The sequence below is a fragment of the Penicillium verrucosum genome (genome assembly GCF_028828655.1).
Source record: "Penicillium verrucosum strain IBT 35672 chromosome Unknown utg000001l_segment0_segment0, whole genome shotgun sequence".
In the NCBI taxonomy this organism is placed as follows: domain Eukaryota; kingdom Fungi; phylum Ascomycota; class Eurotiomycetes; order Eurotiales; family Aspergillaceae; genus Penicillium; species Penicillium verrucosum.
Window position 1 is genome coordinate 690166 of NW_026643210.1, and position 24170 is coordinate 714335.

Consider the following 24170-nt stretch of genomic DNA (forward strand, 5'->3'; position numbering starts at 1 on the left):
GACATGTGTTTGTATGTTGTAAGTCAACTTTCTCTTTGAGGCGGAATAGCCCTGAGCGATAACGATAACACCATGCGGGCGGAAAATTCGTCTCTCCACACCTCCGAATCTTTGACTCTCCCATCCCACTCTTGACTTTCCCCGCTGTTTACCATAAGAAATACGCTTTCTAGGGATCTTCTTTGCAAGATGGCAGATCCAAAGCCACTATGCACACCAGCTGAGCTCATGCTCAAGGTAATCCTTGCAGGGACCCTGAGCCACTACGAAGTTCGGGGCATGATCGATGACAAGCGCTTGGAGCACATGCTTGCCGCTGGGAAGCAGATCCTGTACAAGACACACCAGGAGAGCGATGTTCGGTAAGATAATTATAATTGAACCTTCGCGTGACTTGTATACTAATATATTGCGCCTTACCAGTCACAATCTCGGCATGTCGCCGGATATCTGGCAAGGCCTCACGAACGTCCTCACCAAAGCAATCCCCGTCCTCGAGTCCCAATCTTTCGCGTGGAAAAGCCCCGCAGCAAGCTATGAACATTCATCTGCCAATCTGATCGCATACAATTATTTCTCGCTGGTCAAAGATATTGAGCGCTTGAATGATCTGTGTACAATTGCGCGCAACCTCCTCGCCACAACCAAGAAAGCACAGAACCTTGCGGCGGAAACAGGATTTGACCAAAGAATTTTAGCCCTCATTGACACCTGTGTGCGGGTCACCGCTCGAGGCTTTGATGGCGAGCAAAATGCGCGGAACGAAGAACGATGGCAGAAAGTCGTCAACCTCTACAAGCGCCTTCTAATTACGTGCCTCCAGTACCTTCATAACTTCATTATGCACAACGAGCATCGCAAGATGGTGCTTTGGTTGGATTTGTTTGGTTACCACTCGACCGCTGATACGAACATCATAAAACCAAAGGAGCCTTTGGACGATGCCAGCTCGCGAGAAGGAGTGGCACCCATTGTGCAAGTTGGAGAGCGCGTCATCAACCCGCCGATTCGTGCGCTTTACGACCAAACTGCGGAGGACTTGCTATTGGAGACTATCGCCAAGTTTCCGCGGGAGCCGGCAACTATCAAGGAAGAGGCTGCTATGCTACTTCTGGCCAACATTAAGGATCACATGGAGAGGATTTTGGGCCGAGACCTCAGCGCTATCCAGGAAATGGGTAGAGACCCAGATCAGGTGAAAGATATCAGGGCTGCTTTGACTGCGATACTTGGGGCCAAGGTTGACGGTTGGTCTGATCTCCAGGACCGGGCTCGTGAGCTCCCGGCTGGGCTTCCCGAAGAAGAGCACGAGGAGCCTGAAGACCACGAAGAACAAGAGCATGACGATCACAGAGAACATGACGAGGAAGAAGAGGAACACGAAATCACCAAGAAGAAGACCATCCTGACTATTGACCGCAGTCTCACGGCTGGTTTCCCTCGTCTTTGCTGGGCCGATCTCCCAGAGATCAACGATTTCGGTGCCGTGGATGGACCTGTTACAGACGAAGATACCAGTATGCCCCGGTCAGCTCAGTCTGCCGCCGAGACTCTCCAAGAGGCCAAGGACGAACTCATGGCTCGGCTCCAGGAGCCATCACACATCGATGGCGACGAAGAGCACGATTATGACCACGGCGATGCACACACGGTGGGAGATGACGATTCACACAGCCTAGACCACATGGCTGATGGAAGTGTTGACGGAGATGGCGAAGATGACGTGGATGACGATGGCGTCGATGGAGAAGCCGACGACGAAGAAGAGGAAGACGATGAATACCGCGGCCGTCCTGGTGACCAACAGCGGGGTCTTCTCACAGATATCCCTCTGGTTCTTGGACCGGCAGAAATCGAAGCGTTGCCTATGATTGTCCAGGCCGGTATTGTGGACAGCTTTGGTCTCAAGGGTGGCGAACGGAATGGATCTAGGAATATGCAAGCGCTCCGCTGTCACATCCTGCTCACGCAGGAGACAGGACGTAACCTACTGCGCGAACTACTGATTTTCATTGCGGCATGGGATCTCCCCGATGATGAGCTTTACTTCAAGATGATGGTCCAGATCATGGAGGCCGTGCTCAAGAACGGCCTTATGTCTCATGCCTACTCAGACTTCGGTCAGCCCAAGGACATCATCTCTCCGGCACAGGCTGTTGTGATCAAGATCCTCACCCACATCTTCCGAGCCAAGTACTCCCCTGCTTCCGTAACGGGCTCCGCTCAACCCAACATTCCCCGCAACCCAAGTTCACTGAACCGAGTTGATATTCTCACTGTCCGATACATCTTCACCATCTTCCGTGGCAACATCATCCCCGAGACTTGTGCTCTGATCTACCTCCAAGGTCAGATCCGCGCCGACCGGGCTCTTTCGGAAGACTTCCCGCTCAATCTATGGGACATGGAACGGGTATACGAAGGTGTCTACCAGTTCTTGGAGTTCTTCGCCGTGCTGACCGAGAACAATGACTGGAAGAACCTGCTGGTTAAATGGGAGATCGTCTACGACCTGGTGACACTGATCAAGGAGTTGGAAGCAAGCATCCCCAAGGGCCAGCTGAGCCAATTGTCCTTTGGCTCCGTGCCCCCTCCCCCTCCTCCCCGAAACGACACCACAAACGAAGCCTCCAGCGCCAGTCCCCCGGCCCCCGTTGCCGTCGAACGTCCTTATGATCCCAGCGACCCAGACCCCGTCGACACTGGCGCCGGCAGCGTCGACTCTCGACCCGGGTCCCCTCCGATCACAGAGGATCCCTCCGAGTTCGAATGGCGCAACCTCAAGAAGCTGGTCGTGCTTGTGCTCTCCTCACTTGTCTGGAAGTGTCCTGATGTCCAGGAGCAGATCCGCCGTTATGGCGGTGTTGAGGCGATTCTTTGCTGCACCGCTTTCGACGCCCACAACCCGTACATCAAGGAGCATGCTGTGATGTGCCTGAAGTTCTTGCTGGAGGGTAACCGTGAGAACCAGCGCCTTGTTGAAGAACTCGAGGCTCGTGAGGTTGTCAACAAGGACGGCGGCGTGCTGGAGCGGAGTGGTTACGAAGCGATGATCAATCAGGCAGGTAAGTTGGCCATCCGGTCCAAGGCTCGGGCTGAGGAAGTTTTATGAAACATTGATGTTATGTGTGATGAATTCTGTACCGAATACTGTACATAGAGTAGACTGAAATTTTCTGAATGATATTTTTGAACGATTACAATTCTTTTCTCCTGTAGGATCCATGGTTTATAGAGATATCTACCTGGGCATGGTGGTTAGAACTATCCACGCTTACCTACATACCGGATTTCTTCTGCCACTTCTTGGCCTTCCCTTTTCGTTTTAGTGCTCAGACCTTGCCGCTTTTTGCTCACTGGGTAGATCTGAGCACGACCCTGAGCGCTCTGATCCGCTCACTGAGCCTGAGCTGAGCCCAGGGGTGAGTGGCCTGAGTAAGCTACATCAATAAAATGCAACACGCAAGTCCCATCACGTGCAACCCTCCACTTTTAGATGGCCCCCATCGTCCCATCAAAAAAGGCCTGGCATCATCACTGTGACCATTCATCCCGATGAGCCATGAGTTAACGATATACAGTGAGTGCATACTAACATATGCAAAAGAGCAAAAAGGAAAAGGAAAAATAAGCGAAGTAACTTGGAAAGCTTTCCCAACCTTAGAACTCCATAGGGCACTCGCAATGCTCCCCGGAAGAATGACAGACAACGAAAAACACAGGAGACACTCAGAGGCCTTGCCAACGCCATGCAGCACTTGCAATCCTCTCTAGGGAGGAAATAGGAATCAGTGGGTCGGTCTCCGGGGCATTTGGGGGGCGGCAGAGCACCTCTTCCAAGGTAATTATGAGTGGTGAGGTATTGGGCACCGTAGTAATCGGTTGGCCTGGGCCACCCTGTGCGCGGGAGACCACAATTGACTGGCGGATCTCTGTCCGGTACCGACGCTGACCGTTGGGCATATATGTTGGTGGCTGCTCAAGCACAATGGTTTCAAATGTGACCCTAGCCACAGTCCGATTGATCGATATGATTATCACAACATGAACTTGTCCGTCGGAGTTCGCAAGCCACCAGTCGGCGTCTGCTCGGAGCTTCTTCTTCGACTCAGAGACCCCAACTTCTAGAACAAGTGAGGGCCACTTTTCGCTTCGACCTGGGGGAAGGTTCTCGGGGACCCATGATCCATCCGGTTCTTTGGAGCAAATGGTTCCTTCTACTCTTGCTGTTATAAGGGACCAGAACGTGTTTTTCATGTCCACAAGATTTGCCGCTAGGGTGAATTGGGAATGGAACTCACCCGTAACGGCATCGTGGGTACGGGCGACTAAGTATGCCATCCGACACATAACTCTCTCATTGGTTATTACTTCACTGCCTACCTAGGTAGTTCATTACTACCTTCTGGAAGCATTTACTATTTCTATACTATGCACTTTATAGATTCAGTTCAGATTCACTTCAGATTCACTTCAGATTCACTTCAGATTCACTTCAGATTCACTTCAGATTCACTTCAGATTCACTTCAGATTCAATTCAGATTCACTTCAGATTCAATTCAGATTCACTTCAGATTCAATCCAGATTCAATTCAACATGATACCTGTGAAGTGAGAGTGGATCTAAATTATTGCCTGGCAATATAAACCAATGAGAGAGTTATGTGTCGGATGGCATACTACTTAGTCGCCTATACGTGGGGCTGGCCCGGTATAGTGATCATACTGCGGGTATCTCGGTTGTACATTACTCGGCATCCTTTCGAGAGCTTCAGCTTTGCCACATCTGGTGGCACATTCGTAAACTCTTGCGGAGACGTGCTAGGATAGAACTAATACCCCGGGCAGACGCTCCGATGGCATCTACCGCAAAGTCCACATCAAAACAGTCCATAACTGTTATATCCATCGTCTCATCAGGGATAACACGTGAAGATAAACTGATTTGTTGCTCCGAAGGAAGAAGAAGTTCTGGCTCACTGGCTCACTGAGTCTGAGCCCGGACTGCAATTTACTCAGAGAGCCTGACTCTGAGCGCCCTCATAAAAGCGGCGGCAGCTAAGATAGGAAAGCCCGGTACGTATAGCGACCTAGGTGTTTCCAAAAGAAGGTGGATCTACACTGGCTAGTGTCTGAACATCTGATTTTCTGCCTGCAGATCGTCCTGGCCTCTACAACATACAGAGAAAAGATCAAGTCTACAAGATTATTCGAAGTACTAGTTGACTAAATCGATACACATTTCCAAGTTTAGCAAATTATTTTCTACCATTGACCAGCAAGGTAGTCATACATTTTAATTGATGTCTAGCCGGTTATTTCAGCAGCTTTCTTTATCCGACCTTTTTACCAGCACTACAGATATTGAGTTGGTTGAAGTCAGCTATATACCTATATCCTATGTAGGTATAATCCTTCTCTCCGTCCTTTCCACAGCGTCTTCATAGACACCTCCAAAACTAAGATAAACAATAACAGAACCTATGGCAGATATCAGTTGAACACAAACATATCCACCATAGGCAATTCAAACTCTTCTAGCATCATCATCAAAAGATGATTAACTAACTACCGGTACTGCACCTTAGTGCTATCCGGGACATAAAACAATAATAACCCCACCCACTCCAGTTCCATCAAGGTGAGCCGCCTCGAAAGACATGGGAGTATAGGGCAGAGAACTGGGACAACGCACTAGGCCCGAACATCTCATGCACTATCCCTACGCATAGGAGGCATCCAGATGGAGATCGGACTTCGTGTCTTGCGTCTGTTATCGGAAGGTATACTTGTGTACTGACAAGATGGAAAAGCGATCAAGGAGTTGAGGAGTGATCATGGTATTGTTCTTCAATCAAGTATCCAGCAAGGCTGAGATTGGTACCAATGTCAGCTTCCATCTGCTCGATGCGCCATGCCAGTTCCTTGACTTCCCCAAGTATATTCAGGCCCGATTCCAGATCGAGAGTGCGAGAACTACGCAGTTTCGGCCAAAACAGCGTAGCTTGATACTCTGTCCACTCCTTGACAAGAATCATGATTATCATGATGGTTATTCCCAGTAGAAGACAAAAGAAAACGAGTGCGAGGGTCTCCATAGTGGTAGACATTTTGGTTGATGGGCTGGGATGCGTACAATTATGTAAGTATCTGGATTGCCAGATGTGGCTGAGGTGTATAATAAATGTGGTAATGGTAACCTGGGGAGTAAGCGAATAGATATAGTTGCACAGGGAGAATGGGAGGAGAAAATACCCTGATGATGTGTGTGATACTCCGAAGGTGATATCACTGTCTGTGATTCAGTCCAAGTATAGAGAAAGATGAGATGAGAGATGTGTAGTAGAAAAGATATGATGTGGAATGATGAATTATGTCAAAATCAGGGCTTGGAGACTTGGTATTTATATGTGGACAGTGGGAAGATCCTCGAGGATTTCGGATTAACAATGAACTTGTATGCCCTTTGTTAGACAAAGACAGGAATCAAACTGCCCAAAAAATTGATCAAAGAGAGGACAAAGGTCTTTCAAGTAGGTTTAATAATTAGATTACATGTATGAAAGCCAATGACGAGACAAAGGACTGGATATCATCGAGGTGTGCATCTCCGGAAAAGTCCCGGGATATTGACTTGAAATGTAGGTGCCAATGCAGTTCTGAATCTAAAATGCCTAGATTCTATACCGAAAAACACCAGTTGTCCTTCTTTAGACATCTTTTCACACTATTTATGTTGGGTTCTCTTGTTCAAGTACCATACTTTCAATATCCATTTGGTTCGAATGTACATGATCGATAGATGCAACAGTCATTCACTCATGCTAAGATAGGAAATACTTTTAATCTCCACAGTAGATAGCTTAAAATGTAAGGGTCTGCATAGTCTCAGCTCAGATCTCTTCAGCCATACATGCCATCCCATTCCTCCTCCTCATCTTCCTCAACAAGCTTCTTCTTCGCCTCTGCCTTATCCCTCAACTGCTTCGCAAAGTCCACACGGTCAAGTGGACACGTCCCGCGCAGCCGCAGCCAGGGCCGCACACACTCCATATCGAAGCGGTGTGTCGGGTGGCAGGGCAGCTGGACGATGAGCGGGTATGGATCTTCCACGAAGGGGTTGTTGCAAATAGGGCATGTATCATCGGGTTTGAGGGATGCTTTTGGGACGCGTTCGAGCACTAGAGAGGTTTAAGCGTGGTTAGTTACATAAACGACAAAGGAACATTGGAATGCCCCGCTGAGTGCGGGGGAAATTGATGACACAGCGAGCTAGGGGAGTGTTTCTTACTATCGCAGAATTCCTCATCAACGCCCTCCACCTCCCGCGGCGGTGTATCTGCCTGCGCGAGTAACGAATGAATCATCGTGGTCAACAGATCGTGACCGGTATCTGAGTCGGCGGTATCGGTGCCCTCCTGCGCGTCGGGGCGCGGCGCGGTATCGGCCTCGCGGCGCATCATATCCAACGCCTCGGCGAGAGAGAAGAATGCTGCGCTCACATCTCCTGGCACTGGGACTGCATGGGGTCTGTGGTCGGGAGCTGGAGTGATCTGGGACAGGGTTGAGAAGAAGGTGGAGAGGTCGGGGCGGCGACGGCGCGCGCTGGGGGCCGTTGATGGGTCGGTGGTATTGTGTTCGACTGGAATAATGTTAGCTTGAGGGATTCGGGTTTCATTTTAGTGATGAGGATTCGTACTTTCGTAGGTCGACATGGTGGGGGATGGACGAGTCTCAAGCTTTCGGTCGAGCTTTTTTTGTGAGGAATATGGGCGGGGAAAGCCCGTGTGTTGTGGCAACAATGAAATTGTTTGCTCCCGTTGCACAAGATAGAGCTGTGAAAGGGAAATGCAGATTTTGGGTGGAGGTGGTGTAGGTTGTTTTTATAATGAAGTTCCCCGAAGGCAGAGAGTCGATAACGCGGCGCGGCTGTTCTGATTGGTTCGTCACTATACAAGCTCTTAGAAGGTCCAGGTTGAGAGATATTGAGCATCAAATAATGCTCATTTTAGTAATTGCGAGGGAAATAGATAGTTCTGATTCTTTTGGGAGATTTGGGAAACTGTCGTTCCTATATATATATATATTCATGGGTTATGCCCAGAAATATATTTAGAACACCCCTTCGCTGTACATTCGAAAATCAATACATAGTTCTGTATCATTATTGATAAGGAAACCTGAAAAGGATAGTTATAGAGTCATATTATACAAGAATAGTCGGCGGCTTATGGCCTGTAGAGGACTTTGCTATATATGATCAGAGATATTGCTTATTCTTGAAGCTTCTAAGTATACACAGATAGCTCATCAGCACTAGCTTGTGCATTTAAGATGAAGACCGGCGTGCGTAGAGGTACGGGGTATTTGAGTCCTTGTGCCAGACTAGGCTACGGGATTGACATCACACCCCTTCTTGCACGGTTTCCAGAGTTGGATATCCCTCAGTTATGATGACTCTGGTTAATTTTGAACAATTTTGAACAATTTTGATGGATGATTTAGGGTGTAGGATGTCGGCCTAGTTGCCCCTGTCAACGACTGTTATGTGGAGCTCGATGGAGCCGAACGGCAGATGTGGGACGGCATTTAACTAGTCGTCTGGGGTCTACGGAGTAAATGATACGACACATGCAGACCGGGGGACTTTGACCTTGCGCTAGCAGATATTTAGTATGTTGTATTTCTGGATGTTGGGGTGAAGTGGATGGTTCTAAAGTATTGACTGATAGAGGATTTGGACTATTAAAGTACAACATAAGGACATTGAAGTTGATCTCGATCGATCTCCTACATCCACAATTTAATCTAAATTCTGAAATCTGAGACAATTCCTCTATACTCTGTACTCTGTACTCCGTATACGAAGATACAAAGCGATGAAAATATAAAAATAGCGCCATGACGCACGCCCAAACGTGTCAAAGTGGAGCGCCGATCATGAAGATGTTGACCTTTAGGTAGGGGCTTCCTCTTGTTGATTTCTCTTCATCTTCACATTTTCCCCCATTTCGCCATGCGATCACCTTCAGTCAAACCCTCGGCATACCCGCCAGTGCCCTTTCATCTAATCCGCTTCCTGATCTCCCTCTCCTCACTCGTCGTAGGCGTGATCTTGGCAGTGTTTACCTACCACCTCCATGCCGATGGCTTCAAACTACCATATTCATTCCTGGTGGTAAGTAATAAGTAACCATTCAAATAAACCAAGTCACCATGTCTCCCCAAATAAAAACTAACAAAAAACCTCCCCACAGCTCTTCGTCTCATCAGGCCTCTCCCTCCTCAACATAATCCTAACCTCAATAATCCACTGCAGCTGCAGTCTATCAACAAAACTCTCCATCTCCCTCAACATCCTCCTAACAATCCTCTGGGCCCTATCCCTAGGCCTCCTAAGCTGGAGCCTATCAAGCACAATAACAACATCATGCACAACAACCTACTGGGGCAACTCGACCGGCATGGCCGTCTGCCGAATCTACAAAGCCCTCTTCACATTCACCATCATCGGCCTGATCAGCTACATCGCCGCAGTCTGGCTGGATGTGATTGTGCGTCGGCGTCAGACCCGTCTCGGCGCTTACGATCCCATGGGCTCGCACCCGGGTCTGGATGACTCGGGCGCATTCGACGTCAAGATGGATGATCGTCACAGCGAATCCACGCCTGCTTTGCACGATTATGATAATGTGCCCCCTGCGATGTCGGGGGCGCATGGTCAGGAACATTCGGGTTATGAGCAGAATATGCACCATGCGCATGCTGGCGAGGCGCAGAATTATTATGATACTGCGTCTGGGGTGAGTCGTCGTGGTGCGCCTAGGGTGCGGTTTAGTGCTTTTGGTGAGGATGGGCATCAGAGGCCGGCGCAGAATACGGGGTATGACCCTGCTATGTATCGCTGAGGGATTGTTTTGTATTTGGGGGTTATTTCTATTTTGTTTTTTCTTTGATTTGGTGATGGTAGCGAAATTTTACCATATTCATCTGGGGTTGTATCTCAAGGTTTATATTCGGGTGTTTTGGATTGAAGACACGAAATCTGCATGACGGCGTTGCTCGGGGGATCAATTACTGGGATATGTGATGTTTATAGGAAAATAAAACCGGGCAGATATACCAGATATCGATGCGAGAATACGTGAAATCCAACGACTATTTCATTTGGGGTTCGTTCTAGATAGATTAAAACAAAAAGATCCTTAGATCGGCTGCGCTCACGAAGCAAATAACCATCCAACCAGAAGATAAGATGAGATGAGAGACAAACCCGACAATGAAGCCGTATCAACGAGAAGATCAGGGCGGTAGTTTTCGACCAAAGATGACCAAAGCTCAGTTTACATAATGACTTCGTTGGACACATCCTAGAGAGAACATTAGTCAATCGCATATAGAAAACACAGGGGGAAAACATACCCGCTTAAGCTCCTTGTAAGGCAGACACACGCAGTTCTGCACCCGGACCTCATCGCCAACACCACACTCCTTTCCAAGAATGGTGATGCTTTGCACCTTGATACCCTGCTTCACAATGCTGGTGGAGTGGCTGCCCACGGGGATGGGTGTACCTTCCACGCGAGCCCAGGCACCGACACGGCTGCTCCAGCCGATGATTGAGTGCATGACGCAGGCGTCGTGGCGGATTTCGGAGTCCTCAAGGACAATGGAGTCCTTGATACGGGCACCGGCGCCGACGACGACACGTGGGCCGATCGAGACGTTAGGACCGAGCTTGGCGGTGGGGTCAACGGAGGCAGTGGGGTGGATGTAGACGGGAGGCACGATGGTGGCAGAGGGGCCCGTGAGTTCAGGCGACTCGGCCTGGAATGCCTTTTGGAGGTACAGGGCGTTGGCAGGCACAGCAGAGCCGGCGGACTTGATCTGGCGCCAGAAGTCCTTGGTTTCGTGAACGAAGAAGCGGTTGCTGTCAGCCAGGTCAGAGAGGATGTCTTGCTCCAGACGGAGGACCTCGCTCTTCTCAGCGTCCTCGTCGTCTCCGTTGGCGACGAAGGAGGACTCCAGGTTATCGGAGGAGGGGTACGAGAGGAGGCGGGGGCGGGTGGTGCGGCGCTTGATGGCGCTGCGGATGGCGGGGAAGATGCACTCTGTAGCGAAGAGGTAGACACCGCAGTTAATCAGGTTGGAGATGTGTGACTCGGGCTTCTCGACGTAGTGCAGCACGCGCTTGGTGTGCGAATCGGACACAATGCATCCGAAGTTCGTTGCGGTATCGTTCGAAACCCGTGTACCGAGGATCACAGCCTCGGCGTCCTTCTCTTCAAATAGTCGCATCATCTCGCCCAGCGGGAATGAGCAGCAGACGTCAGCGTTCAGCACGAGTAGACGCTCGGGCTTGCCCTTGAGGATCGCATCACGGAAGTGGTACAGCCCACCTGCGGTGCCCAACGCTGTGTACTCCCGCAGGTAGAGGATGCGGAGCTGGGGGTATTCCTTGGAGGCATCCTTGATGAAATCCCGGAATACGCTCTCATCATAGTATCCGACCAACATCACTTCACGAACATCGGGGACCTTGGCCACCGCCTTCAGGCAGTGGTGGATGATGGGATGGCCGGCGACTTCGAATAGGGGCTATGGGAATCGCAGTGTCAATTTGTGTCCAGTGCATATCCATATGGACGATCAAATGAGATGCAAATGCATACCTTGGGGACATCGAGGGACAATGGGCGGAACCGAGTGCCTCTTGAGGGGCCTCCGACCTGTGGGACAAAGTGTCAGTTATTGTTTACCACGATGATCCCATTACTCACCAAGATCACGGCCTTGGTGGAAGCCTGAGTATTGTGATTTTCACGCATTGGTATATTAAGCATGACGGTATGCAAAGAGATGTGAGGACTAGAATCACAAGAACTCAAAAGGCCAGAGAGATCCTGAAGCTCCCAAAAACGCCAAGAAGACGCTTTCGGTGGGGCAGCTGACAACATTTTACTCCTTTCGGTCTCACTACAATTTATGTGATTATGTGAGTTCTAGATAGATTTGTTTTAATACATACTAGAAGATATCTACAGTATATCTACCATTTACTGAGAGTCATTCTTTTAAAACAATACTGACTATCCCAGTAGTTGTGGAGTAATGGGACCTGATAACTGTAATGACGTGTACGGGCGACTAAGAGGACCACGGATACATAACTCTCTTATTGGTTAATATTGCCTGGCAGTAATTTCGATCCACTTTCACTTTACAAAAACGAATTATGTTGTATGTAGTTATGAGAAACATTGAAGCCTGAAGATGTCTGAATACCTAGATTACTAGGTCAATAACCTTCATGCCTTAGAAAATCAGCACCAAATATTGACGTGTTCTATTGTAGAAGAGTTGATTTCCTATGACTAGAAGTAGATTCTGCCGGCTAACTTCAAGAACGCGGTGATTAAATAGGCGGTAAGGCAGTATCCAATGAGAGAGACTTTCATTGGCGGCGTTCATTGGCGGTGTGTTCCTAAACAACACGTCCGGCAGTTAGGGCTTGGGTCAAGGGTAAGAACAAACAATATTCATTCCTATAGTTATGATCAGAAATCTGGAGAGAATAATATGGAATCTGTCCAGCTGCAGCTCACACATATACAGAGGTTTTCGGCAAAGCGACCTTTCACACTCCTTATCTCGGAGCTTGGCAGCTAACTAGCACTTTTCCAACATTGGGAGCCCAGAAGTCTGATACAAGGAATATAAAAACAGGTCAAAAGATAGACAGGTGTTTGTATCATCGGAAGCAGTCGCCTCGACAGGTATACGGGCGACTAAGTACATATGTATGCCACCGGCACCAGCAAAGGGGGGCACCACCACATGCCAGCAAGTCAAAGCAAAGGTCCTCCACTCATCAGAGGATGAGTGTTTGAGACTTAGGAAGCACCCCAGAGTGCTACTAATATTATAGTTTTAAGATAAAGCAATAGATCGGAAGCATCTAATGAATCGAATTAAAGTTAGGTCCAATCGAACTAAAAGTTCTTTTAGGAGAGGCTCCTATTCCTAGAACACTTTGTCTTTTTAGAGAACAGGATAGTATTCACCGGCGTGAAAACCATGGGATCAAAAATCTCCACCGAGCAAGAAGCAAGGTCATTGCTAATCAAGAGACCTCGTAGCTCTCTTGTGCACTGGAGCCAAGTGCCATCCACTGTCCCTCTCTTTGCGGGGACGTAAAGAGTCTGCAAATGTTATTACCTCACCGTCTGTGACCTACCTATAACAGTCTACCCTATAAAGATTCACCTAGATATGCCTATTGCATTGAACATATGTAGCTATGATTTTGAATTCTTCCTTCTTCAACTACCCTCTCTATAATACAATATAATTCAATTCATATTTCAATTCACATTTCAATTCAGACTTAGTTCAGGTTCAGTTCAGGTTCAGTTCAGGTTCAGTTCAGGTTCAGTTCAGGTTCAGTTCAGGTTCAGTTCAGGTTCAGTTCAGATTCAATTTACTTTAGAAGTCTCTATGCTTGTAAAGTGAGGGTAGATCTAAATTACTGCTGGCAATATGAAGCAATGAGATGCCGGTGGCATACTTAGTCGCCCGTACGGGTATCAATTTGATAGTTCCGTAGCTAAGAATAACTTTTGTCAATGAAGTAAAACATCCTATTTCCCTTTTGAGCCATGATAAGATCAGCGCACCTTCCTCAATCACATAACCTGACGCGCCGAGACCAACGTAACTCCTTCCCTCATGCCAGGAGATCACACTCACGCTTTTTCTTTTTTCCAATTCACAAATTGCATACTCCGTACACCTTCTGGCTGTGGTTTGTTACACTCTTCCCATGCATGCATGTTTGTTATTTGCTACAGACTGAGCGTTTGTTAGCTTGTTTGCTATTTGCTTGCTTGCTACAGAATGAGCCTTTGTTTATATGATTTAACAGAGTATATAAACCCCTGTATTTCTAGCTTTAATGATTCTTCTTCTGCCTTATCCCCACCTATAGTAACCTATACAATAGGTTATGTCAACGGTATGTTTTGTGTCTTTTACTGTGGACTGAGCTCTTGTCTCATGAAGCGCAACAATATCTGGGCTCCTGTATGTTGATCAATGCAACTAACCATACGATGTAAGTAGGCTTCCAACAGCACAATGTCACCCAGCCAGCCCGAGTATGCTTCAGAGGACGAAGATCATGAGATGCTAGACTACCCTGAGACGCATGATTCTGGTTCCGAGTTTCTTATGTCCGAAGACGACACTGACTCCACTGATGCTGAACCTAACGGCTCTGCAACCGACTCAGAGAACAACTCTGAACATAGCCCTGAGAATCACGACACAGAGTCGATCCCGGGAATCGACGACCCTTCTCACGACAATGCGCTTGCTTCCCCTGAGTACATTGATTTATACTCCATAAACGATCTTGTTGAATCGGACCTTGAGGAAAGTGAAGATGACGAAGAAAATGAAGACAATGACACTGAGGACAAAGATGACGAGCGCAAAGCCCTCCTTGCCCAGTATTTCCCGAGGACCACCCTTGACCTCGATAAGGAATCCAAGGATGTCTGCCTGGCTAGATTCAACCAGAGGCTAGGCAGCATCTTGGAATTCTTGGCTGCGAAGGCGGATGAAATCGCATCTGGCAAATCAGGCAAACGGTGGATTGGTGGTGACTTCGCCCAGTCTCTTGGAAAATTCCCACCCGAAGAAGTTCTTGAGATATTTGAATATGTCATCCCAGAATCCACAAGAGTAATACTGGGGTCTGCTGAACTTACACCGGAACATATTCTTGCGTTGCCAATTGTCGATACCTCGCTCGATCTTCCGGGGGTATATCTGATCGCCTTCTTGAAAACAAGTGGGGAGTTGCCGCAACTCTCTGGTGTAGAATCAACCAACTCAACAGATACCATGGATCAGCAGAGCTGGGTTGCTAGTGGTCTATATGGAGGGTCTAGCCTGAAAAGCGTTTCGAAACGGTGTGTCGACCACCGTAAGCTGTTCAAGAGTACCAGCACTGTGAAGTTAGTCAATGGTCGTTGGAAGCCTAATAGCAAGCCTAATAGCAAGCCAGTCATGGTCCTGTACTGCTATGCCAACATCAATAAAGTTGTGCCATCTTACAGGCAGGTTTGTGTTTTCCCAGAAAGGTTAGACATGTTCGATGACCTTCTAAGAATGGACATCAATTGGATGGCTCGCCTGCTTGAGCAGGCGATTATACTCTTACTGGATATCTACACGCCATGCAAGGATCCTGAACTCAGAGAAATCATTGGCTACACCCAGGAGATGTATCTCGAGGCCCTTGAGCAGTGCAAAATACCTTTGAGTGTCTTCTACCCCCTGAACCACGCAATGCCACTAAAACAAAGCGACGTAAAGACTTCTGGTCGACGGGTGTGTCACCATTGTGCTGCCAAAAAATCCGGAGCCAACGCATGGTATCGCCACCCTAACGGAACCGAAGAGAAACCGTTATACTATTGCGCGGCTTGTTATGTGTATCGCTCTCAGCACACTTCCGATCGCCCGGCCGCTTTGTTCAACGGCCGCCGTCCAAGTCCCACCGCCGGACCATGTAGCCATTGTGCAGTGACCGAATCTGTTACATGGTGTTGGCACTGGAGGGATAAGGACCATGTGGTCTGTTCGTCCTGCAGTGCTTACTGGCGGAAGCACAGAGTTGATCGACCAATGAAGAAAGAAAAGAAGAAGTGCATACGCTGTGGGGCAACAGAGATCAAAGGGCACTGGCACTATGCCTACGATGCGAGTGGACAAAAGACTGGGGACTATTGGTGCTCAGTTTGTGCCATGCAAAACAACAGAGACATCAACAAGGAAGCCAAGAAGAACAATTACGCAAACTGTACATGTTCGGTATGTGGACTGTCTAACCTACCTGCTTGGAAGACCGCAACCATGTGCTTGTCGTGTTGGGAAGAGAGGAACTCGGACGAGTATTTCAGAAAGCAAAGGGACAGGAGCGACTGTTGGCACTGTCATCGCCGCTTCCAGAAGCAGAATCACAATCCACTTTCCAACAAAGAGTGGAGATTTACACGCCACTGGCACCCGTTGTTGAAAGAATGGATATGCAGTCTGTGTCATGTGAATAGCCGAGATTATGGATGTTTCGGGATCACCACCAGTCACCTAGAAGATTTGGAAATCACGTGCGAAGATTGCCACTGTCTTTATGCAAAGATTTGGACTACGCTCGGTCCAACCTTGCTCGATCGTCTCAAGGATAGCACCCTGACCCTCGATCGCATAACTTGTGGGAACTGTTATGAAGTACGACGCGTATATTCGCTCAAGAAAGCCAAGATGGAAGACAAGACCGGCCTGAGTGCGAATAGAGTCTTTACCGATAAGCACAACAACCCACGAAGGCCAAAAGAGCTGACATGGCAAGAGTGGGCAGGTAAAGACGAGTTAGGGGATGAACCCTACCGCCAAACCAAACTTCTGCTGCCCTACCTGTTGCGAGTTCATGGGGTAGACCACAGCATTGAGAAACTCATTGCCGATAAGGCGGTGGAGAACGAGTTAGATGCAATGGACTTGGAAGATGAATGATATACACTTTCAGAAGAACCTTAGAAGATTATTTCAATCAGTAGCACTTTTAGGCCACCTCGTGAAGGTGACAACCTCATCCATCCTTTCCTTTCTCACATAATATCCTACCTGGGCAATCATTCTGCTTGCTCTTTTCTACACAACATCCTCCTCGCGTTCTTTCCTGTCTGGTGATCTTTCATCTTTCCTCGTTTATTTATCTTCTCGAGCTCGATCCTGTCTTTCTGCTTGACCTCGGTCTCAACCCTCCCCTTGTCTGCTGACGCCAGTCTTTCTCTGTCTTCGAGTTTTGCCCTTTGATTGTCATTCCCTTCTCTGACATCCCCCCTTTACCTGTGGTAACTTTCACTCTTTCCGCCAACGTTGTCTTGATCATCGCGCCTGTCTCGATTTGCACCCTCATTAGCATCCTCGGTTTGTTTTGCATTTGTATCTCCTGGCATCTCCCACTTCGCCTAAGGGTATACCCAGCGATCTTGGGCACCACTTCCTGCCTCCTGTCTTCCCACTTGTGATTAACAGTCACTCTCCCAGACCTGATCTTCCATGATGTCAGGCTTGTATGAGCGAGTTCCCAAGTTGGAACCCAGTTCGGCAGTTTGTGAGTCCAGTCTCTTGACAAAGACAATCCTCTCGCTAATCAGTCACCCAATTCCTATAGCTGGCTTGGCTGCGCCAGTCTCTCATGGCCTACCTGATATCACTTCCGCTCACCCAATTCCCGCTTCCTCTCTAGATAACCTCACCATGGACATGAAAAACTTGGTGAAAAAGATTCAAGACCTCAGCCACTTGGGAATCGAGGACAGCAAGATCATGCTTCCGAAGATATGTGTCGTGGGTGACCAGAGCACCGGAAAAAGCTCCCTTATCGAGGGCATTTCCGAGATCAAGGTGCCTAGATCGGAAGGAACTTGCACTCGATGCCCCCTGGAAATCAATCTTTCCGAAAGCGATGACAACTGGAAATGCATGATCCACTTGTCACGCCGCTACGTCTTCGATCCCTCGAAGCGGATGAAAATTCCCAAGAAGTCAGAGCCACTAGGACCATGGATTGCCCTTGGTGGCCAAGATGATGAACATTTTATCACCTTGGACAATAAACAGGATGTCAAAGGGGCTATCTTGTGTGCCCAGTTAGCAATTTTGAACCCTAGCACGAATTCGCAAGATTTCCTTCCCGGGCTGACCGACATGGAGCAGCCGCCCCAGGTTAAATTTTCTCCAAATGCTGTCCGCTTGGACATCTCCGGTTCTGGTCTTCCAAATCTGTCTTTCTACGATCTGCCTGGAGTGATTAGCCAGACTGAACAGGATAATGAACGTTACCTGGTGAATCTGGTCGAGAACTTGGTCAAGGATTATGTTTCTCAGGAGCATTGCATTGTGCTTCTCACAATGCCCATGACAGGCGATGCAACCAATTCCAGTGCTGCTCGTCTTGTTAGGGACATTAAGGGCGCAAAGGAACGTACCCTTGGAGTCCTGACCAAGCCTGATCGCCATCCCCCCGACGAAGCATTTGATCAATGGCATGAAATCTTGGATGGCAGCAAGTTCAAGCTTGGTCACGGTTATTACGTCATTCGAAACAATCCTGATCCACTTGTCAGCCATACCCAAGCTAGGAAGGAGGAGGAGATATTCTTCGGTTCTTCACTGTGGACACGGGATCTCGCCGCTTTCCATGACCGATTCGGTACCACACAGCTTCAAACTGCATTGTCTGACCTTTTGATGCGCCAGATCTTAGGATCTTTGCCGTCGATAATTGCGCAGATTGACGGAAAGTCAAAAGCTATTGATGAAGAACTTCAAACATTGCCCAATCCTCCTACTGAAGATGTGCAGCGGATCCTGTGGGGCAAAACCTCGGATCTTGAACGGAAAATCCATGAACTGTTCGATGGAACACCCGGCATCGAGAATGGTCCTTCGCAGCGAAAGCCGCTGCAAGAGCAGTGGAACAAGATCGTCATGGATCTCCAAACTGCACTTGCAAAGACACGCCCCATCCTGGACGTTGCTGCGCAGAAGGACAATGAAGACTTGGCAGAAGTTGTGGATTCCGATTGTGAAATGAAAATTGTGGGCGCCAACATGTCAACTCCAAAGAAACGAAAGTCGCCTGCGAGTGCTACTTCCATATCAGAACCGTCAACTCCGAGAAGAACTGTGTACAGCACCTCCCATTTTGAAGGGTCGAAGCCTACCCGAATCAGTCTACAGCAGCTCACAGAACTCAAAATCCGCTCCAACACGGTTGGTGTGCCGAACCAGCTTGATCCACGAGCGATTGAAAATCTGAACAAAAGGAGCGTGGAGCACTGGGGAAAGCTCATGGAGATTTTCCTAAAGGCCACCCATAGCCTTGTGCACGGCATGTTGATTGAAGCTCTTGAGGAAGAATTCGCCCAATATCACCAAACTGGTCTGTATCAAGAACTGAACAGAATATTGAAGGAATTCATGAGCAAGCTCCGCCATGCTCATCTTCAAATCGCGAAAGATTATTGCAAGTCCGAGCGTGAGATACCGTTCACAATGGCTCAAGGTCAACATCAAGTTCTCATGGCACAGGCTGCACACTCTCTCAAAGCTCGTCGATTCAATGCTCGTGCCAGTTGTTGGCTAAAGATTCGTGGCCACGATATGAGTGACGAAAGAATTTTCGAAAAGATCAAGAAGATTCAACCAGACCAACTCGGTCCGGATAGATACTCTCAAGAACTTGAGATGATGGCTGTAAGTCTTCTCGGGGAGATCTTCTGGCATTTACTAATTCCGGTCATAGAGCTCGCTGGCCTACTATGATATCGCATCTTCTCGTTTCCTAGACGTCCTATGTCAGTCCACTCACATGAAGTTGTTCCGGGCTTGCCGTGCAAGTCTCGTTAATACTCTTCGTGACGACCTGGAGATTTTCGGTGATAACGGTGAGCAAACACATCACATGTATTGAGCATGAGGATCGAAAATGTTGCTAATAAGTAATTTAGGTCGTGCTCGCTGTCTCGACCTTATGACAGAGGACCCTGAACGCCGGCATCGCCGTGCTCAGTTACTGAAAGAACGGGAGAAGTTCAGCAAAGCTCAAGAATGGTTGGCCTCCGTCCGAGATTCAGACGTCGAAATGGAAGACTCGGACCAAACTGCGCTCGTAGACATCAAAGAAGATTGGTGAATTGTGGCTTCTTGTGGTCTTCACGATCTTGCTACTTACACTGTTGCTCAACCCAAATGTGGGCTTGAGGTCGCTGTTCTCAAGGAATGCCTGTGAACCTGAACAATGTTTTGAATATTATGGGGACATATGGACCGAATGGGAAAATTGAAAATGTAAAACAATTGAAAAGCAGAGCAAAAATACAAGAAAAAGGACATTGTACCGATTATCATCAAGCGAAAGCGACTATATGTATCGTAGATGATTATATTCATAGATATTGTTAGTAGGGAAAGAAATCTTAAGTGTTTAAGTGGCACCCATCATCTCTAAGCACCAAGCAGTGAACTATTGTTGCTCAAAGTACACCAAACTATCTGGCAACCTCTGAAAAAGACCGGGTAGTGATAATGTATCCCTCAGATATATTAAGATATCTATCGTACTTAACCAGTTCACACAGATATCTTTCTGTCCATGAAAACTTCCACTATCGTACTACCCTCGAGTTCATCAACCTATTAACGCCGTCTCTCAGACCCCACATAAACCTCTTCTAGGCCTAGCACACTAAAGATGGCAAGTTCTTGATGAGCGAGATTGTCCTCGATAAGCTTATACGGGCCTTTTCAAAATTGATATTAATCATTCCGGGGCTCAAAGACTCTGAAACTTCAAGCGATGTGTATCTAGATAGAGCATTTGTCCCATTAAGAAGCGGATTTGGTCAGCTTTCCAGTTATTAGCGGACTCGCCTAGTTATATGTTAGAATCGTTCCTTGGTAGTCCAGAATGCCCGTTTGGTTGCCTATGTATAATAATCTTGAGAGAACATGCGAATACGAGTGGCATACTACCTACTAAGGTGTTTACTGTAAATAAGTTCAAGAAGCTGAATAGGCATTGGTTTATATGCCCCTTGCTCTCTCTAAACTTGTTGAAGTCGAAACTGGCGCAAAGTTCTCCAAATACTTTGTCACAATGACCACGAAATAAGCCGCGGCTATCTCTACTCGAACCCAATGGGATAAGTGGGTTGTCTAATTGAGCCAACACTCATAGGATGTCATGATAATTGTCACCAAGTTATTCTTCGACATATAACTACCTACAATATCTGGGCAGCTAGGTGATTATGTAAACATGGGTTCATGCCCTAAGTAGAAGCAAATTCCGGCCATGGTAGCCATCGTCGTTCATCGATACCATACATTTCATGCCTCTTTGTTTGCTTTAATTTTAATAGCATACTCTGAGCTAATTAGGGCTATCTACTAGTTGTATTAGGGACAGTTTACTCCGTAGGTAGGTATGTACGTCTGGATAACTATCGAGTAAGCTAAGCTAACCCGATTGCAGATCTGATGCCCTAACAAATAAAAATACATGTACTTTCTATCAGATGACTTACCAACCCTTCGTCTTGTTAAATAAAACAGTCATTACAACGTTGGAAGGAGTAGATATACGCGTGCCCTAAACCCTAAATCCCAATTGTGTATCCGCGAACTATGCTCGACAATGGGAGATGGGGTAGAGTCCGGGCAGTAGAGCATTGTTTGTTTTTTTAATAAAAACGTTATTTACATGTATAGTTTAACTAGTTAACTACATAGTTAATAACTATGTAGTTGTCTCACCTCGGGAGTCGAGTCAATATAAGACATGAGTCACGAAGGTTGGAAGAACCCGAAATCATCCAATCACATCCCATGCCGATCGCGCCCAAAAATTCCATCTGTTATCCCACCATCCCACCATCCCACTTTTTTTGTTCTCTGTAACCACACATCATGGCGGACTCCAACCCTGTTCAAGAGGCCACAGCCTCCATTGCCAATCTTATTCTCGACGATGTCACCGGCGAGAAAGTCTCCAAGACTGAATTGAAGAGACGCCAGAAGCAGCGTGAGAAGGACGCCAAGAAGAAGGAGAAGGAGGCCGCTGCTCCCCCCAAGCCCAAGGCTGAAAAGAAATCATCCGCCGAGGAAGACGAGGCCAACTTGACTCCAAACGTTAGTACTTTTACGACTAGATCAATTCTCAATTTATGGAGCTAATTAATGTGTAAATCTAGCAATACTTCGAGATTCGGAGCAAGAAAGTCAACAAGCTGCGCGAAACCAAGCAGCCGGATCCCTACCCGCACAAATTCCAAGTTGACACTGACCTACGCAATTTCCTCAAGGACTATGAGGGCCTCCAGAAGGGCGAACAGAAGACTGATGTCACCGTTCGCATTGCCGGCCGTATCTACACTAAGCGTACGTCCGGCAACAAGCTGAACTTCTACGATATCCGCGCAGAGGGTGTTAAGGTCCAGGTGATGTGCCAAGCACAATTCTCCACTGGAAAGCCTTTTGAAGAACAGCACGAGCTACTTCGCCGAGGTGATATCGTGGGCATCGTCGGTTTCCCGGGTCGAACTAACCCTAAGAACCGTGACGATGGTGAACTTTCTATCTTCGCCAATGAGGTCATTCTCCTGACACCTTGCTTGCATGCCATTCCTTCCGAACATTACGGCTTCCAGGATAAAGAGCTGCGTTTCCGCCAGCGCTACCTGGATCTTATTATGAATGAACGATCACGTGATATCTTCCGGACCCGGGCCAAGATTGTCTCCTACATCCGCCAGTACTTCGATAGCCGTGACTTTACTGAAGTTGAAACTCCTATGATGAACGCTATTGCAGGTGGTGCTACCGCTAAACCCTTCGTTACTCACCACAATGAACACAACATGGACCTCTTTATGCGAGTCGCCCCTGAGCTTTACCTGAAGATGCTGATTGTAGGCGGAATGGAACGGTATGTCAATTTTTTATCCTCTATCGACCCATGCTAATACAATGCAGCGTATACGAATTATCACGCAATTTCAGGAATGAGGGAATTGACCTTACTCACAATCCCGAATTCACATCTTGCGAGTTTTACCAGGCTTACGCGGATGTGTACGACCTGATGGACTTGACCGAGGACCTTGTTTCCGGTCTGGTAAAGCACGTGACCGGTGGTTATGAGACAGTATTCCACACTCAGTCTGGCGAAACCTACAACGTGAACTGGAAGGGTCCATGGCGGCGAGTGGAAATGATGCCTGCTCTCGAGGAGGCCTGCGGGGAAAAGTTCCCTCCCGGTGACCAGCTGCACACCCAGGAGACCAACGAATTCCTCAAGCGCATTCTGAAGAAGATGAACGTGGATTGCTCGGCTCCTCAGACTAATGCTCGCATGCTTGACAAGCTGGTTGGCGAGTTCATCGAGAACACGTGCATCAACCCCACTTTCATCAGTGGTCACCCCCAAATGATGTCACCACTGGCTAAGAAACACCGCGAGCATGCTGGTCTTTGCGAACGTTTCGAGGCCTTCGTTTGGTGAGTGCTTATTATAGTTGGAGTTAAAACTCTGCTGTTTTTTTTTTAAAAAAAATTTCCCAATTTCAAATTGGTCCGAATTTGGTCTACCCCAAATTGGCCAATCAGCTTTCAAAGAATTATGACTAACTCAATATATCAATATAGCACCAAGGAGATCACAAATGCTTACACTGAGTTGAACGATCCCTTTGACCAGCGTATGCGCTTTGAGGAGCAGGCCAACCAGAAGAGCCAGGGTGATGACGAGGCCCAGATGGTTGATGAGACTTTCTGTCAATCCCTCGAGTACGGTCTGCCCCCCACTGCTGGGTGGGGTATGGGCATTGACCGCCTGGTCATGTTCCTTACCGACAACTACAGCATCAAGGAAGTGTTGACCTTCCCCATGATGAAGGATGACAAGACCGCTGCCGAGCCCAAGACTGCTGCCGAAGTCGCCGGCATTGAGCCCAGCCCCGAGGAAGGAATCCGTATGTTATTAATATCAGCCAATTTCCACGAGCCGATATCGCTGACGATGAATATACAGCCCACAAATGAATGAAACGACATGATTGCCCGAGCAGAGGAGGGTGATGCTTTTGATGTGTTATGCGTTGGGGGTTTGAATGCAAATTCTCTATTCCATGATAAATGCAGCAAATAAGATAGGTTCTAAATTATCGAGGCGATACAGCCAATTTTCCAAACAATATTGTTGATTGTATTTGATTCAAGGTCGACTCTTGATATAATGTAAAGCAGATATGTACTCCCAAATAGTTAATCCTAATTAGATTATAGCCAGATATTGACCTGATGCTCAACCTAATCAAGTCTACCTGTTGCTGTGTTTTCGAGGGTTCCGACCTGTTTGTTTGCTTTTCAAGTGGCCCTCTCCTTAAAACCACCAGGCGTCGTCCGATCCCATGAGACTGTATATAACAATGCCTAGTACAACTTGCATCTGAGAACCTTCATCAACCCCAAGCCTTTTATCTACATCATCCATTTCCATTTCCATTTCCTACATCCCCATCCCCTTCCTTT

General features: G+C 47.7%; 9 protein-coding genes across 9 annotated transcripts; 5 read left to right on the plus strand and 4 right to left on the minus strand.

Annotated features, from left to right (window-relative positions):
• Window positions 1-189: 189 nt before the first annotated feature.
• Window positions 190-3112, plus strand: N7516_000261 (Ataxin-10 homo-association domain-containing protein; the record flags this gene model as incomplete). Its single annotated transcript, XM_057212983.1, has 2 exons — window positions 190-362; window positions 424-3112. 2 exons carry the CDS (start codon window positions 190-192, stop codon window positions 3110-3112), a joined length of 2862 nt encoding a protein of 953 aa, XP_057074866.1.
• A 617-nt stretch (window positions 3113-3729) lies between these two features.
• Window positions 3730-4341, minus strand: N7516_000262 (uncharacterized protein; the record flags this gene model as incomplete). Its single annotated transcript, XM_057212984.1, has 1 exon — window positions 3730-4341. The coding sequence occupies one exon, from the start codon at window positions 4339-4341 to the stop codon at window positions 3730-3732; it is 612 nt and encodes a 203-aa protein (XP_057074867.1).
• A 1477-nt stretch (window positions 4342-5818) lies between these two features.
• On the minus strand, window positions 5819-6112 carry N7516_000263 (Zinc finger RING-type; the record flags this gene model as incomplete). The annotated part of the gene is made up of 1 exon (XM_057212985.1): window positions 5819-6112. The coding sequence occupies one exon, from the start codon at window positions 6110-6112 to the stop codon at window positions 5819-5821; it is 294 nt and encodes a 97-aa protein (XP_057074868.1).
• Window positions 6113-6905: 793 nt separating this feature from the next.
• On the minus strand, window positions 6906-7732 carry N7516_000264 (uncharacterized protein; the record flags this gene model as incomplete). The annotated part of the gene is made up of 3 exons (XM_057212986.1): window positions 7702-7732; window positions 7294-7644; window positions 6906-7183 (listed from the first exon to the last, which is right to left on the minus strand). The coding sequence occupies exons 1-3, from the start codon at window positions 7715-7717 to the stop codon at window positions 6906-6908; spliced, it is 645 nt and encodes a 214-aa protein (XP_057074869.1). The 5' UTR covers window positions 7718-7732.
• A 1263-nt stretch (window positions 7733-8995) lies between these two features.
• On the plus strand, window positions 8996-9910 carry N7516_000265 (uncharacterized protein; the record flags this gene model as incomplete). The annotated part of the gene is made up of 2 exons (XM_057212987.1): window positions 8996-9180; window positions 9260-9910. Exons 1-2 carry the CDS (start codon window positions 9019-9021, stop codon window positions 9908-9910), a joined length of 813 nt encoding a protein of 270 aa, XP_057074870.1. The 5' UTR covers window positions 8996-9018.
• A 435-nt stretch (window positions 9911-10345) lies between these two features.
• On the minus strand, window positions 10346-11845 carry N7516_000266 (mannose-1-phosphate guanylyltransferase; the record flags this gene model as incomplete). The annotated part of the gene is made up of 4 exons (XM_057212988.1): window positions 10346-10372; window positions 10425-11600; window positions 11675-11731; window positions 11783-11845. 4 exons carry the CDS (start codon window positions 11843-11845, stop codon window positions 10346-10348), a joined length of 1323 nt encoding a protein of 440 aa, XP_057074871.1.
• A 2293-nt stretch (window positions 11846-14138) lies between these two features.
• N7516_000267 (uncharacterized protein) lies at window positions 14139-16583 on the plus strand (the record flags this gene model as incomplete). The annotated part of the gene is made up of 2 exons (XM_057212989.1): window positions 14139-15881; window positions 16209-16583. 2 exons carry the CDS (start codon window positions 14139-14141, stop codon window positions 16581-16583), a joined length of 2118 nt encoding a protein of 705 aa, XP_057074872.1.
• A 552-nt stretch (window positions 16584-17135) lies between these two features.
• Window positions 17136-19773, plus strand: N7516_000268 (putative dynamin GTPase; the record flags this gene model as incomplete). Its single annotated transcript, XM_057212990.1, has 4 exons — window positions 17136-17187; window positions 17248-19334; window positions 19384-19525; window positions 19589-19773. The coding sequence occupies 4 exons, from the start codon at window positions 17136-17138 to the stop codon at window positions 19771-19773; spliced, it is 2466 nt and encodes an 821-aa protein (XP_057074873.1).
• Window positions 19774-21548: 1775 nt separating this feature from the next.
• Window positions 21549-23681, plus strand: N7516_000269 (lysine--tRNA ligase KRS1; the record flags this gene model as incomplete). Its single annotated transcript, XM_057212991.1, has 5 exons — window positions 21549-21770; window positions 21833-22566; window positions 22614-23138; window positions 23286-23611; window positions 23671-23681. The coding sequence occupies 5 exons, from the start codon at window positions 21549-21551 to the stop codon at window positions 23679-23681; spliced, it is 1818 nt and encodes a 605-aa protein (XP_057074874.1).
• Window positions 23682-24170: the final 489 nt, after the last annotated feature.